The sequence below is a fragment of the Meriones unguiculatus genome, chromosome 7 (genome assembly GCF_030254825.1).
Source record: "Meriones unguiculatus strain TT.TT164.6M chromosome 7, Bangor_MerUng_6.1, whole genome shotgun sequence".
NCBI classification, from domain to species: domain Eukaryota; kingdom Metazoa; phylum Chordata; class Mammalia; order Rodentia; family Muridae; genus Meriones; species Meriones unguiculatus.
In genome coordinates this window covers 23,953,563-23,968,932 of record NC_083355.1, presented here as the reverse complement: position 1 = coordinate 23,968,932, position 15,370 = coordinate 23,953,563, and the positions used below count along the sequence as shown (strand labels likewise).

The window sequence follows — 15,370 nt, the reverse complement described above, 5'->3', positions numbered from 1 at the left end:
AACTCCTACAACCAAGTGCCCCTAAGTTAGAATGGGATTTGCCAACTCTCCAATACTGGAAATTAAATTTCCTGTCTTCCTTTGTGCCACTTACCTGCTGCTGTAAGTAAGCATCTCTTGTAACTCAGTAGTAAAAATGCTTACTTGCAAACATGAAGACTTGGGTTCAGTTCCCAGCAATCCAAGCAAATAAATGTATACTCAAGGCCATATATGGTGGCACATGCCTTTAACCCAACCACTTGGGAAGCAGAGGCACAGGCAGGTGGATCTTACAAAGCAAGGCTAGCCACGCTATACACAGAGACCTCAAACCCCTGTGAAAGATTTGATTCCCAGCACAAACAAAAAGACAGGAAGAAGGGAACAGAAGCAGAAAAAAATATGGGAAAAATTTATTATGTTCCAAAATATTTTCAGTATTTTGGTCAATGAGTTCTGTAGTCCTTCACCACAAGGACCCGTATGCTTGGCTTAGAAAAGACTAAGGTTAAGGTCACCTGCTCAGAAGAAAGGACAGTAAAGTACAAATACCAGTAGGCAGCAATTACCAGAAATCCTATAGAAAATGAACCTTCATGAGAGCTGAGGGAGAAAAGACAAGATCTTACCAAGCTTGGTTCTTCAGTTTCCTCAGTTCCTTTGTTGCCCACGTAGCAAGGGTCTTTGCTTTGTTAGTCTTCGATCTCCGTCCTTCAGTTAATAGTTCATGGATCATTGGCCTAGCTTCTACTAATTTCAGTACATCCTTCCCAAATGCTGTACACAAGTCTCTGTGCAAAACAAACATACCCAAGAGTAACTGCCCGGCCACACTAGTATCATGGTTGCTGCTGCCAAACAAGGCTGAGGCAACTGTGGGTTTCTTAGCATACATTCAGTTCTTAAAAATTTTAAGGGACTTCCAGAAGATGAAGGACTTGCCCAAAGTTAATAGCTAATTGGGTGTGAAAACCCTGTAATGTATCACTAACCAAGGAAGAAGCTGACAAGGATTGAGTTCAATGTCAACACCATCCACATAGCAAGACCTTCTCAAAGTAAAAAAGTATAATGAGGTCTTTGAGCTGTGAAACTATGTTCTACCATAGGGTCTCAAGAGAGGCTGTGAGGTGGCGTAGGCTCAGTGGGTAAAGTTGCCTGCCATCAAATCCCCAGGACCCACATGGTTGAGAGAACTGAATCCCTCAAGCTATCCTCTGACCTCCACACACATATGCACACAAGATAAATAAAGCAATGTTCTGCAGTTAGCAGCAAGAAATTAAGCGTTCTAGAGTCTGGATGCAGCTTCCTAAGAGAGGGCTATAATGTGAGGCCACGGTTTTAAATCTCCAGCACTGTGTCAAGGAAGTAGACTATACTGTTTGAGCTTAAGATTTCCCTACACAGGTCTGTTCTGCGGAAGAAGTAACTTACCCTATCAGTCCAGCAGCACAGGCTACGACTCCATCTGTGTGATCCTCGTCTCCAGCAATGTGATCAATAAAAGACAAAATAAATTCTACTCTGGGCTGTACCAGCATTACATCCGCTATAAAGGAAAGAGGAGGTCTGATTAAACTGTCCCATGCTAGACAGGAATCAGCATCTTTTCAATATGTCCCTGTTATTCTACCCTAATAGCAACGCTCCAGCTGGATAACCAGCTAAACAGCACAAGACCAAAAATCATTAGAAGGGTATCCTTAAATCCAGAGGAGATAACTATCCCTTCTATAATCATGTGGAACACGGAGTGTTTCTGTGGTATTGAAAGTAGAACAGATCCAGGCCCTACTCAGTGGTGAGGGAAATGCTCCACACACCACTGGGTTGCATCCCACAAGTAGAGCACACAATGAACAACCTCCACTGCGGGCTTGAGCTGCCCAACACCTGCTGCCCCGGCTGCTGGCTGTGCTCAGTAGAGAGTACACCTCTGCACTTTCCCCGAAGGCCTCATCAGATCCCACACAAAGACAAAGGTGTGATTCAGTGGTAGAGCTTTGCCACCACGCCATGTAACCCTGCATCACACCTCACCCCCACAAGAAAAAAAGCACAGGAAAGTAGAAGGGTGCAGAAATACCAGTATCTGTATACTGCCTCCCCCAAACCACTTTTCATTAGGGCACCACGGGTCTTTTCTTCCTTCCTATATGTAGCAGGTGCTAGTTCACCAGTGAGCTACAAAGGTAAGATGCAGCTCATCTACCCCCTGCACCCTGGTCAGAGGATTTCAGGAGATGGGCTATATACTCAACGGTGTACGTTTTCCTGATCTCCCTTCAATCCCTGGACGATTCCCGTGTAAGCTTCCAAGCAGCTCTCTCTCAGCTCATTCAGGTAATCCACCATGTCAAAGTCTGACTGGAAGAGACAAAGAATAAAACCTCCATTACATTAGCCAGCTTACAAAAGCACACCCGTGAACAGCCCTACTCTTATTAGAGCTGTACCTAGAAGAACCGTCAGGACAGCTCCGAGCTTACCTTGTCCACCTGGGCTTGGGAGGCCTGCTGCAGCGTATTCAATACGACCTCTAGGTATTTTTTAAACTCTCCACCAATGGCAAGAGCAATGTCACCAAACACAGACAGAATCTGTGGCTTCACAGACCTGTGGACATTCTCATTCTAGCAAGGAAAAAAGAAAAAGAAAATTTATAAACACCAAATCTTGTCTGGTCTGAAGATCCAAGGAATTCAAAACACTTAAGAATAACTGCTGGGTGCTGGAGAGATGGCTCAGAGGTTAAGAGCACTGGCTGCTCTTCCAAAGGTGCCGAGTTCAATTCCTAGCAACCACATGATGGCTCACAACCATCTGTAATGAGATTTGGTGCCCTTTTCTAGCGTGCTGGCCTACATGCAGACAGAACACTGTATATAACATAATAAAAAAAAAATAATAAAGAGAAATTATGTATCACTTTACCATTTCCTCCAAGTAGAACACACATTCCTTTAATTAACTTTGCAACTTTAGATCTGCCTATGAAAATAAACAGTTGTATTCTTCATAAGCCTACAGACAGTGTTCTAGGAACCTGGGACCTTGAGGTTTAAATTTCTTTCCAACCGGCAACTTCTTCAAAGACTAGCTAATCAGGCTGAGAAGTGCTCACCCCCAAGTTCTCCAGGAGCAGCTGCATCACCTCATCACAGAAAGGTAAGATGTTAGACTGCAGGGCTCGGCACAAGTCTCCAACTAAGCCAACAGCTGCCAAACACACCTGCAAAGAACCAAGGACGAGAGTTGCCGAACAGAAGAGGCTGCCAGCAGGGTACAGCATTATTTTTACCTAGTCAATGGTCCCTCACCACGTGAACCAGAACCAAAGAAAACATCCTTTTCCTGTGGAGCTTTAACCAGATTCAGCTAGAGAACTAGAGCTGTCTGAGGACCACAGGAAGGGACAGCGGCAGAACATGGAAGCAGTGCTGCTCTTTAAGGGCAGTGATCACATCACGTGGCAGCTGCACTTTGATCAGGACCGTAATGGCATCGTGTGATCTCTATCCGGCAGGCGCGATGCCCTGCATTCACACACTATCTCCAGGGCAGGCACTAAGGCTACAAATAATGCAAAAGGGGAAACCACTTGGCTTCGGAAACCTGATTATGTCTGCAGTACTCTACTCGTCATTAATGACAGTATATGATTTTGAGGGCTGCGATGGAGTTCAGTCAGTGTTCAAGCATTTGCCTAGTATTAGCAGGTTCCAGGCTCCAAGTCTGATTCTCAGCAATTTGAAAACAACCAAAAACCAAAGATACTATTTTGAAGAGCATATCCTACCTGGTACTCAGCATAATTTTTCAATCCAATGCCCAGGAATGGTTTAAAGGCCTCCATGTACTTGAGGAACTCCCCACCCAACACTGTTAATGAAACAGACTATTAGCTAATCACAGCAACACAGGACACAATGTGGGTCAAAGAACCCAAAACATATTCACTACCCAACAGGTTAAGCAGAGTATGTGTTGACTACTATTTCCATCATAAAGACATTCAAACTGTCCCATGTTAGCCAAGTTTTGTAACTGCTGGAAAGGCCAAATTCATATGCCTCGGAGAAAATACCAATGCTCCTCAGAGATTTCACTATAGCTAATTTAACAAAGCAGCATGGACCAAGGGAAAGAATAATTCTTAATTGACAGAGTCTGCAATCCTGTTTCATGTCCCCTCCTCCATCAGAAGCCAGCTTTAAAACAAGGTCTTCCCAACCACAGCAAGGACTTAACAAGCCACAGCCAGGGAAACAGCAGAAAGGCAGGGGTGTAGTTCAATGACAGAGCACTTTCCTCACCCAGGCAAGGCCCTAGGTTTAATCCTCAGTTCAAAGGGTGGGAGAAAAGCAGAGACAAGCTGTAGAGCAAAGCATCTAGAGTGGGCTTCACTCAACCCTCCCCATAATTCTCGTCGTTTCCACTTTAATTTACTTCATTATTGAAATAACTATTTAAATAGTTGCGTTTACGTGTATGTAAATGTGTGCAGGGGCCCCCATTTTGTGGCCTTGAATTTACTATGTAGCCTCGTATGGCAGAGGATAATCTTGAGCTTGTCACTGCTACCTGTAAGTTCGCACCTGAACTACACCCGTAGGATCCCTTTGTTCTTTTCCCCTTGACTCAGAGGAGACTCACTATGTATCATATGCTGGTATCAAACTCCCGATTCTCTTGACTGCCTCTAGAGTGTATGACTATAGGCATGTACCATTACCCCTGGTTGTGGCTCTTTATTCGAGAAATAGGGCTGGTCCTCAGAACAGTGGTCCATAAATAATGGCCTTAGCAATATACTTAAAGAGAAGCGATGCTTCCTGATGAAGCATTCCTAAGTTCCAACATGCTCTTAAGTCTGAAGCTGGGATCAGTGGTGCACACTTTTATTCCCAGCACTCAGGGAGTCAGAAGTAGGTGTATCTCTGAGTTCGAGGCCAGCCTGTTCTACAAAGTGAGTCCAGGACAGCCAGGGCCACACAGAAAAACACTTTCTTGAAAAAACAAAACAAAACAAGAAAAGCATAACACAAATAAATCTGAAGATTATTCTCCAAAGCAATTTTGTACAGTCGGTCAGACACGGAACCAGAATCGTTCTGTTTTCTCTGCCCTCAGCAAAACAAAACCTTAATAAACCTAGTTGGTGTTCAAGGGAAGAAAGAAGGAACCTGTCAGACCCTTTAATGGGTACTAACTGCCCCAGGAGGCTGCCAATCTGACACAGGTGCTAAAGGTAGCTGGCTATTACCTTAAGGAGGCTGGCAGGGGAGGAAGTGATACAGTTTGTCAGTCTACTGTCACCCTCTTTCCTACACTCTAAGACACAGTCCTGTCTTTCGATTCTTACTGACCTTCCACCAGTGTGCTAACTGCCATCAGGGCATCTTCTTGCACTCCCCCAGATCCAGCTGTGCTTTGGAACATCCTTAACAGGGAGGCCATGACCACATCAGAGATCTGCAAAGCATCTTGATGCTGCACTTTCCGGAGAACATTCTGTGAAATGAACAAGAATTCAGATCTGTTAATTTCAAATCCTCAACTTAGAACACTTAGCCTTTTCTGTAAAAAATTAGGCTTTTTTTTTTTTTGCAAAAGCCAAATATCATTTTTCTTAAGAACTTTTTTACACAGCAAAATTATCTGAAATCAAACAATAATTTGGAAGAAAGGAAGGAAGGAAGGAAGGAAGGAAGGAAGGAAGGAAGGAAGAAAGAGTCAGTCAGTCCTATGCGGCAAAGCACCATCTCTGACTGACAACCACTAGGATCCTCTACACCTCAAGTCCTGCTAGAGCAACACATTATTTTAACTTACAAAATTGATGTCACCCTGGGCATTCTTACACAAACAAAAAGCCTATACAGCCTTAAGTTTTGAGACAACTGTCAGGAAAGAATAAGTCCTGATAAAATGACCAACCCAACCTGTTACACTCCCATAGACTTTCCTCAAACTGTTCTCTGTGTTTGCTCCATTTACGTCATGGGATCATTCCAGTGTTTAGTCTGTTGAGAGTTCTACCAGAATGCCTTAAAATACAACATCTGACAAGAAAGAAAGGGAGTTCACAAGGAAGACAACCAAGTGCTACTGAATACTAAAATCCAGTATCTACATTATGTTTCATAGAAGCCCCAGAATTCTTTTGTTCTCTGATAGAAAAGGAATAAGCAGATGGTGACATTTTATTTCAGTTTTCCCAGTCACTATTTGAAAAAGACTGTTCTGAATAAAAAGCACAATAAACGACACATCAGTTAATGTTTCAAAAGATGATGGCCTTTTAAAGACCTATTAAGCCTTTTAGTCTGTGCAGGGATTGAGCCTAGGGCCTTGCGTATGCCAGTGTACGCCCTAAGGTACAAAAGCCTCCCCCCAGGGCCATACTTCTAACTAAATGAGCCATATCTGACCCAGCTAGGTCTGGACAAAAACCAAAGGTAAAAGCTGCCAACAGCTGGGAGGGACCATTATTCTGAGGCATTTCCATCTCCACAAAAGATAAACTAGATCTTTTAGGATAAACACAGAAGAAAGGTGAGAAACTCCTCTTCAGTCACAGATGAGAGCAGCTCCTGGTCAGAACTATCACTACTTCAGAGCTGTGTACCCACAAATCTGTCACAATAGTAAATGAGGAAGTTAGGGATTCCAGAGAACACTCAGTTGTTAATAGCATTGCCTGTTCTTCCAGAGGATCTGGCTAAGATTCCAAGCACTCATATGACAGCTTACAACAACTGTCACTATAACTCAAGTATGAAGTTTTCTGGCCTTCTCAGGTACTTCAGGCACATGGTACACAGACATACACGCAAAAAACACCCATACACATAAAAAGAGAACGAGGAAGAGAGCATCGGCACTGTCATACCTGAAGAGTTGCGCAGAGTAGAGACTGGAGGTCATTAAATTGGATTCTATCGGATGTGCTCTGGATATGGGACTGAAGGGAAAGAAGAAACAGTGTTCCAATGAAAACATTCCACTTGCCGCAATTTCCAGGACCATCAGATAAGCCTTCCCAGCACGACCAGAGAGCAGACGGTAAGATGTGAGCTTTTTGGTTTTGGGTGCTAGTAACTGAACCTTAGGTCATGTCCAAGGCTGAAAGGCTTGTCATTCAGAAGCTCTGCCACCTGGCCCAGGACAGAGGGCTCCACGACTCACCTCCATCTGAAGCACTTGCTGCAGTCGCTCCATAATGACCAGGGTGGTTTTCTGCACTGCCGGGTAACAATCCTTGGCACTGTTTTTTACAATTTCCATTAGAGATTCATATGCAGAACTTCTCAGGTTGTTCTGGTGTCCATCTGGTCTGAAAGGACAGCATATGCTTTACGGCCTCAACTGAGAAGGGCCGGCGAGTTAGTAAGGCACACAATGTCTCCCCACAAAGCGAAACCCGAGGTTGAGGGCGTAGCTCAGCCTCCAGCACTTTAAAACAGGAGCCAGAAATGACATGACAGCAGCTGGATGTGGTGATGTACCCCTTTAAGCTCTTTAAGGCCAGCCAAGTCTCAAAATACAGAAACAAAACCACCAAAAAAGCCAAACCAAAACACCAACCAGTCTGTTGCGTCACCACTATGCTCATGGTCTTAGACTTGGCTGTATTTATAATGGGAGCTAGCAGAAGGCTCAGTGAGTAAAAAGTAGTTGCTGTTGAAGCCTGATGACCTAAAGGTGACAGAATAGAATAAACTCCCCAAAGCTGACTGCCTCCACTCACATCTGTAACACGGCATACATGCCTAATCTCTCTCAAATAGTAACAAGAAACTTGGAAGGTTGTTCTGGGGAGAGCAGGCTAAAATTTAAGGGCAAACAGTGGCGTGAGGTAGAACTGACCAAATGCTGGTAATTCAAGTTGCTACAACAGCCAAACAAAACACACAAATGACAGTGACTGACTTGGTATGGTAATTAAAAATCCTCAAATGAGCCACTACTCCAGGACAGCTCTGTTATCAACTACTTGGTAAAAACAGATTTTTATTTTGTGTATTGCCTCAGTTGACTTTGAACTTGAGATTCTCCTGCCTCAGTCTCTCCAGGCATGCAAAAGCAAATGTAATCTCAGGAAGAAGGAGTCTGTATTAATCTACTACAAATAGGATACTTTCCATTTCTCCTGAGGGCTCTGCACTGTCACGTCCCACTGTTTTAACCTCTAGCCAGGAGTCAGATGTGCTTTCACTGGCTTCTCAAATGGATTATCAGTTAGTTACCTGTCTGTGGTCTCCAGCAGCTTCTGAACTATGAGTTCAAAGGAAGAAGACAAACAATAGGTGGCTGGCTCTTCTTGATCCTCAGCTATATCTGCGGCTTCATAAGCAGCTTCAGCCAGACTGGAGAAAGCCTGCAAAGGCGAGAAATGAGTTCTTAGAGAGAACTCCACAGGATTCCCTCATCCTTCCCCTTAGATAATTTTAAGAGCCAGGACGTGATCACATACACCTTTAATCCCATCGCCCAGGAGGCAGAGGCAGGCAGAGTTCTGAGTTTGAGGCCAGCCTGGTCTACGGAGCTGGTTCTAGAATAGCCAGGGATACACAAGTGCTACCTTATTTTCCCATCAAGGTCATCAAGAAAAGTTCATTTCTCAGAACCCATATGAGGTTGTAACTCCAGCTTCAGGGAACCTGATACTCTCTCTCTAGAGAGTACACCACGCACCCACGCACCTCAGCAGATGCTGTGACAACTCGTAATGCTGTCTGCCAGGAAAATCATTCAATTCTATGCCTTGGAATATATTAAACTTGTCATGTATTTGATTATTAAACTTCTATATGGAAGTAGCTGTGTAAATAAACTTGTAATACATGTGTACACACTCATGATTTTAAAAAATTATAATGAAAATGTAAGTATGGGCAAGCACGTGCTATCCTGCAAAGGATCCAGGTGCAGTTCCCAGCACCAATGAGGTGTTTACACTATCCATTAATTCCAGTTCCAGGGGAATCTGATGCTTCTTTGACCCCTGCAGGCACCAGGCTCACACAGGTACAAATAAAGGCACAGACAAAACATTCATACACAGAAAAAATAATAATAATCTAAAACAATTCGAAAATAAATTTAAGTCTTTATAGACTGCCTAGTAATGGGTCCAACTCCCTAAGAATTCTTTCACCAAGGTACATCACTTCCCTTCTTTCCACCCTTAAGAAAGGATTTTAGTTGGGGAGTGAGGGTAGAGGCCAATGTCCTCAGTTGAGGACAGCATGGTCTACAGGGAGAAACACCATGCCCCACCTAAAGAAACAAACAAACAGGATTTTAACCTCACCCCTTTCCCACACTAGGCCCACAGTATAGAGCCCATAGAAACCCAGCACAGACACTGCCTCCCCCCTTTTGCTTTCATCTCTTTGCCCCAATTTGTTATAGTAAGAAACTCCATTTTAACCAAAACTTCTTGTCTAATCTAGACAGTCTCTCTGCTGCATGACCGCTGTAAGTGCTCTGGGAACCCACCAAGGTAAGCCAACAGTTCCCACTGGCTTCTGCAGCTGACACCCCCCCACATTTTAACTGAAAACATTAGAGACGGAACTCAGATCAAGTCTTCCAACGAGGTAGGTACCTTTCTCTCCCACACCTCCTCTCTTCCCAATGGCTCAGGACAAGCTCCTGTCTTCACCAGGAAGAAAATCTCTTACCCAGCACACATTTGAAGCCACTCTGGGTTCAGCACTGAGGCCTTCAATCAGACACTGCAGCAGGGGTGCCAAGTACACATCATTGATGGCAGCTTCAGGGAGCAGCTCGCAGATCCTGCCCACGGTCCACGCCGTTGTGTCTCGAACAACTACACTGGGGTCTTTCATTAGTTCTATTAGAGTGGGCATAGCCTGAAAGTGCAAGAAGGCAAAACAAACTCAAATTAATTAACGCAGACTACTATTCGAAAGAAATACTCATGGGCATTGTGGCCTATGCCTATAACTTCAGTATTTGGAAGATGAAGACAGGAGGGTCTACATTCAAGACCATCCTTGGCTACAAAGACCCCATCCCATCTAAAATTAACCACCCCTGCCCCCATATAACAATGGAAGGATTTTAACTTAAAATATATGACCAGCAGACAAAAGAAAGTATAAAAATTCTTAATCCTCCACCAAATCCCAATACAGATTCTATTTGAACTCACATCGATCTGCCTGCCTCTGCTGAGATTAAAGGCATACACCACCATATCTGGATTAAGACTCATTTCTTTATGCAAAGTTAAACTATGATGAATTCTATCACCGACACCAGCAAAACAAACGTATTTCATTATATGAATGTCAACATTGTCCAAAGACTAGAATACTATTTGTGATAGTTTTTTGTTCAAATACTATCACAAAAGATTATGGGGAATGTGGGTGAGCCTATATACCCAATACTTGGGGAATGGAGGCAGGGAGATCTGGAGTTCAAGACCAGTCTCAGGTGCATAACTAATTTGAGGCCAGCCAGACATACCAAGACCCTAAAAACAACAACAAAAACACTCAAGAACAAAAACCACAAGGTACATGGATAGTACTGGAAACTGTAATTCTCATTCACTTGAAAGGCTCAATGGAGCATGGAGACGAGGCCTGGAGTCTGGAGCCAGCTGAGTATGGCAGCTTATACTTAGTAACTACAGCACTCACAGGCTGAGGCAGAAGCCACCAGTTCAAGGCCACCCTGAGATGTAGGTTGAGACTGTCCACTTCAAAAATTAAGAGGAAAATACTTACAATGTGGCATTTAAAAAAAAAAAAAAAAAAAAAAAAAAGCAAGCCATAAGACTTCACAGTAAGAATTCCATCCTGTTGTCCAAACAGCACAGAAAGCAAAGATGTGCTGAGTTAAGAGCATTCTTGGTTAAGAATATATTAAAGCTGACTTTTTTCTTGGCTTTTTCTTTATTTTTTCAAGTTTCTGAGTCATGGCTTAATTTTAAAAAGTTAAATATATTTTACCCTTAACAATGAGTAACTCTACTGAAAGGTACCACACAGCACAGAATGGTCTCAGCACTATCCAATTACAGCCTTAGACTCCTGACCTGCCTGTCACCATGAGAATGTAGGTTATGGGTTTTATGTCTGCGCTAGCTAACATTCAATTGTGCGGAAATAACCTTTGTCAGTGATTACTTACAGTTACACACACATACACATAAACACACACACACGCACTCTCACCCCACTTAAACTCTAATACTCCTTGGGTTTTACCTGTATAACTAATGGTTTGAGCTGATTAGGCTCTGGTCCTTCCAAGATACTGCCAAAAGCCATCACTGCTGCATCCCGGTACCGCCAGTCAGGGTTCTTGATGTGCTCTTTAATAAAGGGAAGGACATGTGGCACAATGTCATCCTCACAGCAGGTGGACAGAAGCATGAGGCACACCCCAGCTGCTTTGCAAGGGTTCCAGTCATCGTCGTCATCGTTTTCATCCTGGTGAAGCAATGCAGCATTGATAAGTTTTTGTTCCATGAACTTACTCAAAAGGCTATCTATTCCCAAGCATCATTAGAGCTTAACGTTCAGGGAATAAGATAAAACATAACATCCCAAGAGTAAAAGACACACAAGCGGTACACAGACATACAGGGGAGAGACACACTCAAAAAAAAAAAAAACTTAAAGCTGTCAAATCAAACATATCCCTAACTTACACCTGAGACTGCTATGTGGAGAGAAACATGTACACCCCTGAAAGCACTTATATTCCTACAAAGTATTTCTAGTGCTCAGAGTCCCAAGCAGTGTTCCCTCAGGACACTGCCAGATCCTTAGCAATATTTCATATACACTATGCCAAGAAATACAGAGCAAAAAGAACAGTGGGAAAATTAACACATTGTGCCTCCACTCGGGAAGCAGAGGTAGGCAGGCGGATCTGAGTTGAAGGCCAAACTTCAACTCAGGGTGGAGTACCAGGACAGCCATGGCTACACAGAAAAATTATCTTGAAAAAACTTAAAAAAAAAAAAAAAAAGTCCCTTAGATGTTCCTGACACCTTTGATTTTGATATGTAACAAACCTTTACAATTTATTGTTTTTAAACAGAAACTTGTGGTCCACACACACAGTTTTGTTTTGTTTTTGTTTTTTAAGACAGGGTTTCTCTGTGTAGACCAGGCTGGCCACTCAAGAGGTTTTCCTACCTCTGCCTCCGAGTGGAGGCACAATGTGTGGGACTATAGGTGCAACCCCACGCCTGGCTGGTGCACACCTTTAATTGCAGGATCGAGTTAGAGGCCAGTCTGGTCTACAGAGCAAGTCCCAGGACAGCCAAGACTATACAGAGAAATTCTATCTCAAAAAAACAAACAAAACAAACAAATATATGAGTATGTGTGTACATGTAAATGCACTTGTACAGGAAGGCCAGAAGCATTAGGTCTGTCTTCCTAGAGCTGGAGTCACAGGCAATCATAAGCCACCAGTGTGGTACGTAAAGTCAAAGTGGGTTCTTGCCAAGAACAGAGCACACTTATCCCTCGACTATAACTGATGTTAAAGACTGTGGATTACGTTCAAGTGTTAGTTTTACAGAGGATCTCATGAAGCTTCAAATTCACTATATAGCCAAGGATGTCCTTGAATTTTTGATCCTCCTGCCTCCTCCTCCTGAGTGTTGGGATCAAAGACACAACGCAGCAACACCTGGTTTTATGTGGTGAAGACCTAATCCAGACCTAATACATGGTGGGCAGCACTCTATCAATTGAGCTAAAATTCCCAGTCCCTAGTTCATGGATTAAAGTCCTTTATTAAGGTGTGAATGACTTGTGTCCAACTTTATCAGCTTTATCACCAAGCCAGGCATGGTGGTGCACACCTTTAATACCAGCTCTCAGGAGGTAGAGGCAGTTGGATCAGTGTGAGTTTGAGGTCAACCTGGTCTACAAAGTGAGTTTAGGACAGCCAGGTACACAGAGAAACCGTCTTGAAAAAAAACAAAAGAAAGTAAGACAGACAGACAGACACACACGTCAGGCAAGCCCCCTACTACTACTGCGCTGTACCACTGCCCACAATGTCTTTCTTACAACTTATACACAATACATGCCCTAGTAGTGTACTGTAGCACTCTGAAAAATCAAGAGCAGTGTGAGATCTGTTCACAGCCAAGACTTCTAAGATACTCAGGCTAGCCCTCCTCACATACAACTCAGTGTTTCATTTCAAGTACTCCTGAGTCATCTACAACACAACATCAGATGGCTGCCAATGTCCTCCATGGAAGCTGTTGCAGATGGAACCACCAGTCACGAGGCTTACCTGTTTAGTTAGCGTCTGTGTGAGGATGGGCACCAGATACTGTAGTGCTCCCTTGGCATAAAATTTGCTGGTGTGCTCGGGAGGCCGTCCTTGTTCTGCTGCCTAAGGAGAAACACAAAGTAAATAGTTGTTATAAATGGGGCAGGCCCACAGTGAGATCTCTAACAGGCACAGAAGGCTAATGGTGATGTCTGCTGTGATACTTGGAGACGCTGCTTACACTTTTATCAACTTAAGTGAGATTTATAGTATGCAAATCTATACATTATATACTTGTATATTCAAGGACCAAGTCAACCTTTAGAATTAGAGTCTTGGACTGGGGCTGAAGCTCAGCAGCTAGAGTGCTTATCCAGCATGTGCAAAGCCCTTGCTTTAATCCCCAACACTGCACAAACCAGGCATGGTGGAGGCATGCCTATAATACCAGCACTGGGGAGATGGGGAAAGATGATCAGCAATTCAGGGTCGTTCTTTGATACATGAAAACCAAAAACCAAAAAACCCCTGACATCTAGGGCTAGAAAGATAACTCAGATCAGTAACATGCCTGACTTAGGATTAGAATTCCACCTCCAGAACTCACAAGAAAAACAAACAGACAAACAAACAACAAACCAATAACAACTGTGTGTTGGAAGACTGTGGAGCGTGTCTTTAATGACAGCACTCGGGAGGCAGAGGCGGGGTTATCTTGAGTTCCAGGTTCCAGGACAGCTAGAGCTGTAATAATGAGACCCTATTTCAAACACAAAATAAACCAAAAACAACCAGATGTGGTTTGCAGGTTTATAACATAAGCCTAGCACTAAATACAGTGCAGACACAGATGGGTTCCTGGTCTCACTGGCTTCCAGCATTATCAGCTTATCAGCAAGCTCCAAGTCCTATGGTACCTTTTCTCAAAAAAAAAAAAAAAAAAAGGTAGATAGTACCTGAGGCTCTCTGGTCTCTACACACACAGGAATGTGCATTAAAAAAACAACAAAACCTGACATATAGTGTTCCTCTGGCTCAAAAAAATGCACACACGTTACATAAAGACAAGGTGTGGGGGAGGCTGTTTTGGGACACACTGGCACTGCTGGAAGAAAGCTTCAGCGTTGAGGGTTAAGTCAAAGATATCCTTTCCCATATATGACTCTTCAGAGGTAGTAAGTTGTCAATTACATCTTGGGCTTGTATTAAGATTTCAAAAGGGAAAAATTCCACCTCAGCTGCCACTTCAGTAAGCTTACACCCTGCTGCCCCCTTGTGTTCACAGCAGAATTATCAGTATGACTACCTGCAACTGGCAAAACCATGAGCAGTGGGGATCTGGCTAGCAGAGAAAACATTATATCCCCAGGATAGCCGCCTGGTCAGAACAGAAGAGATCCCAGAAGACGAGACCCACAAAGGAAATGTGTCAAGTCTTGGCAAAAAAGCGGTTCTTCTCAGAGAGGCTCACCCCAGGCTCACCTCTGAAGCCTCAATGGCCAAATCCATTTCTTCATCACAGACATTGGACCAAAATTCTATCCCTTGAAGAGCCACCTCATCAATGTCACTTTTCATTGCTTCAATTGTGATCTTAAAGGAAAAAAAAAAAAAAAAAGACACAGACAGAAGACCCCAAGTCAGTACAAACTCAAGTCAGACAACCTTTTAGCCAAAACTTCAAGATGAAAAAAATAAAATTTATGGTAAGTTTAACCGGATATATGAAACAAACGACTTGCAAAATACTAGTTAAAATATCTTTTACAGCTGGATGCATGCCTTTAACATAATTATTGTAATTAAATTAATCCCAGCACTCCGTACTCAGGAGGCAGAAAAGAATAGATTCGCGACAGCTGAGTTCTAGGCCAACCTCATCTACAGAGCAAGATCTACTGTACCCAGCGTTACATAAAAAGACCCTGTCTCAGGAAAGAAAAAGAAACACACACACAGGTATCTTTTAACAACCAAATATAGCACATGTCTTCTTGGCACATAAGCTTAAACTTAGCATTCACGGTAGGGCTCACACCTGTAACCCCAGCCTTTATCAGGACTTCTGAGTTTGAGGCCACCTGGACTACACAGT

The 15,370-nt window shown here is 43.3% G+C and overlaps 1 protein-coding gene across 1 annotated transcript in view; it reads right to left on the bottom strand.

Annotated features, from left to right (window-relative positions):
* Kpnb1 (karyopherin subunit beta 1) overlaps positions 1–15,370 on the bottom strand; it is a 28,137-nt gene that overhangs the window by 3,010 nt on the left and 9,757 nt on the right. The window contains exons 8-21 of the mRNA XM_021641965.2: positions 14,758–14,868; positions 13,297–13,398; positions 11,238–11,462; positions 9,678–9,869; positions 8,238–8,368; positions 7,177–7,324; positions 6,881–6,952; positions 5,355–5,499; positions 3,785–3,867; positions 3,110–3,217; positions 2,475–2,618; positions 2,247–2,352; positions 1,420–1,534; positions 612–773 (exon numbers count right to left, since the gene is read on the bottom strand). Of these exons, the coding sequence (XP_021497640.1) occupies positions 612–773; positions 1,420–1,534; positions 2,247–2,352; positions 2,475–2,618; positions 3,110–3,217; positions 3,785–3,867; positions 5,355–5,499; positions 6,881–6,952; positions 7,177–7,324; positions 8,238–8,368; positions 9,678–9,869; positions 11,238–11,462; positions 13,297–13,398; positions 14,758–14,868 (1,844 nt within the window). The remainder of the gene's footprint in view (positions 1–611; positions 774–1,419; positions 1,535–2,246; positions 2,353–2,474; positions 2,619–3,109; positions 3,218–3,784; positions 3,868–5,354; positions 5,500–6,880; positions 6,953–7,176; positions 7,325–8,237; positions 8,369–9,677; positions 9,870–11,237; positions 11,463–13,296; positions 13,399–14,757; positions 14,869–15,370) is intronic.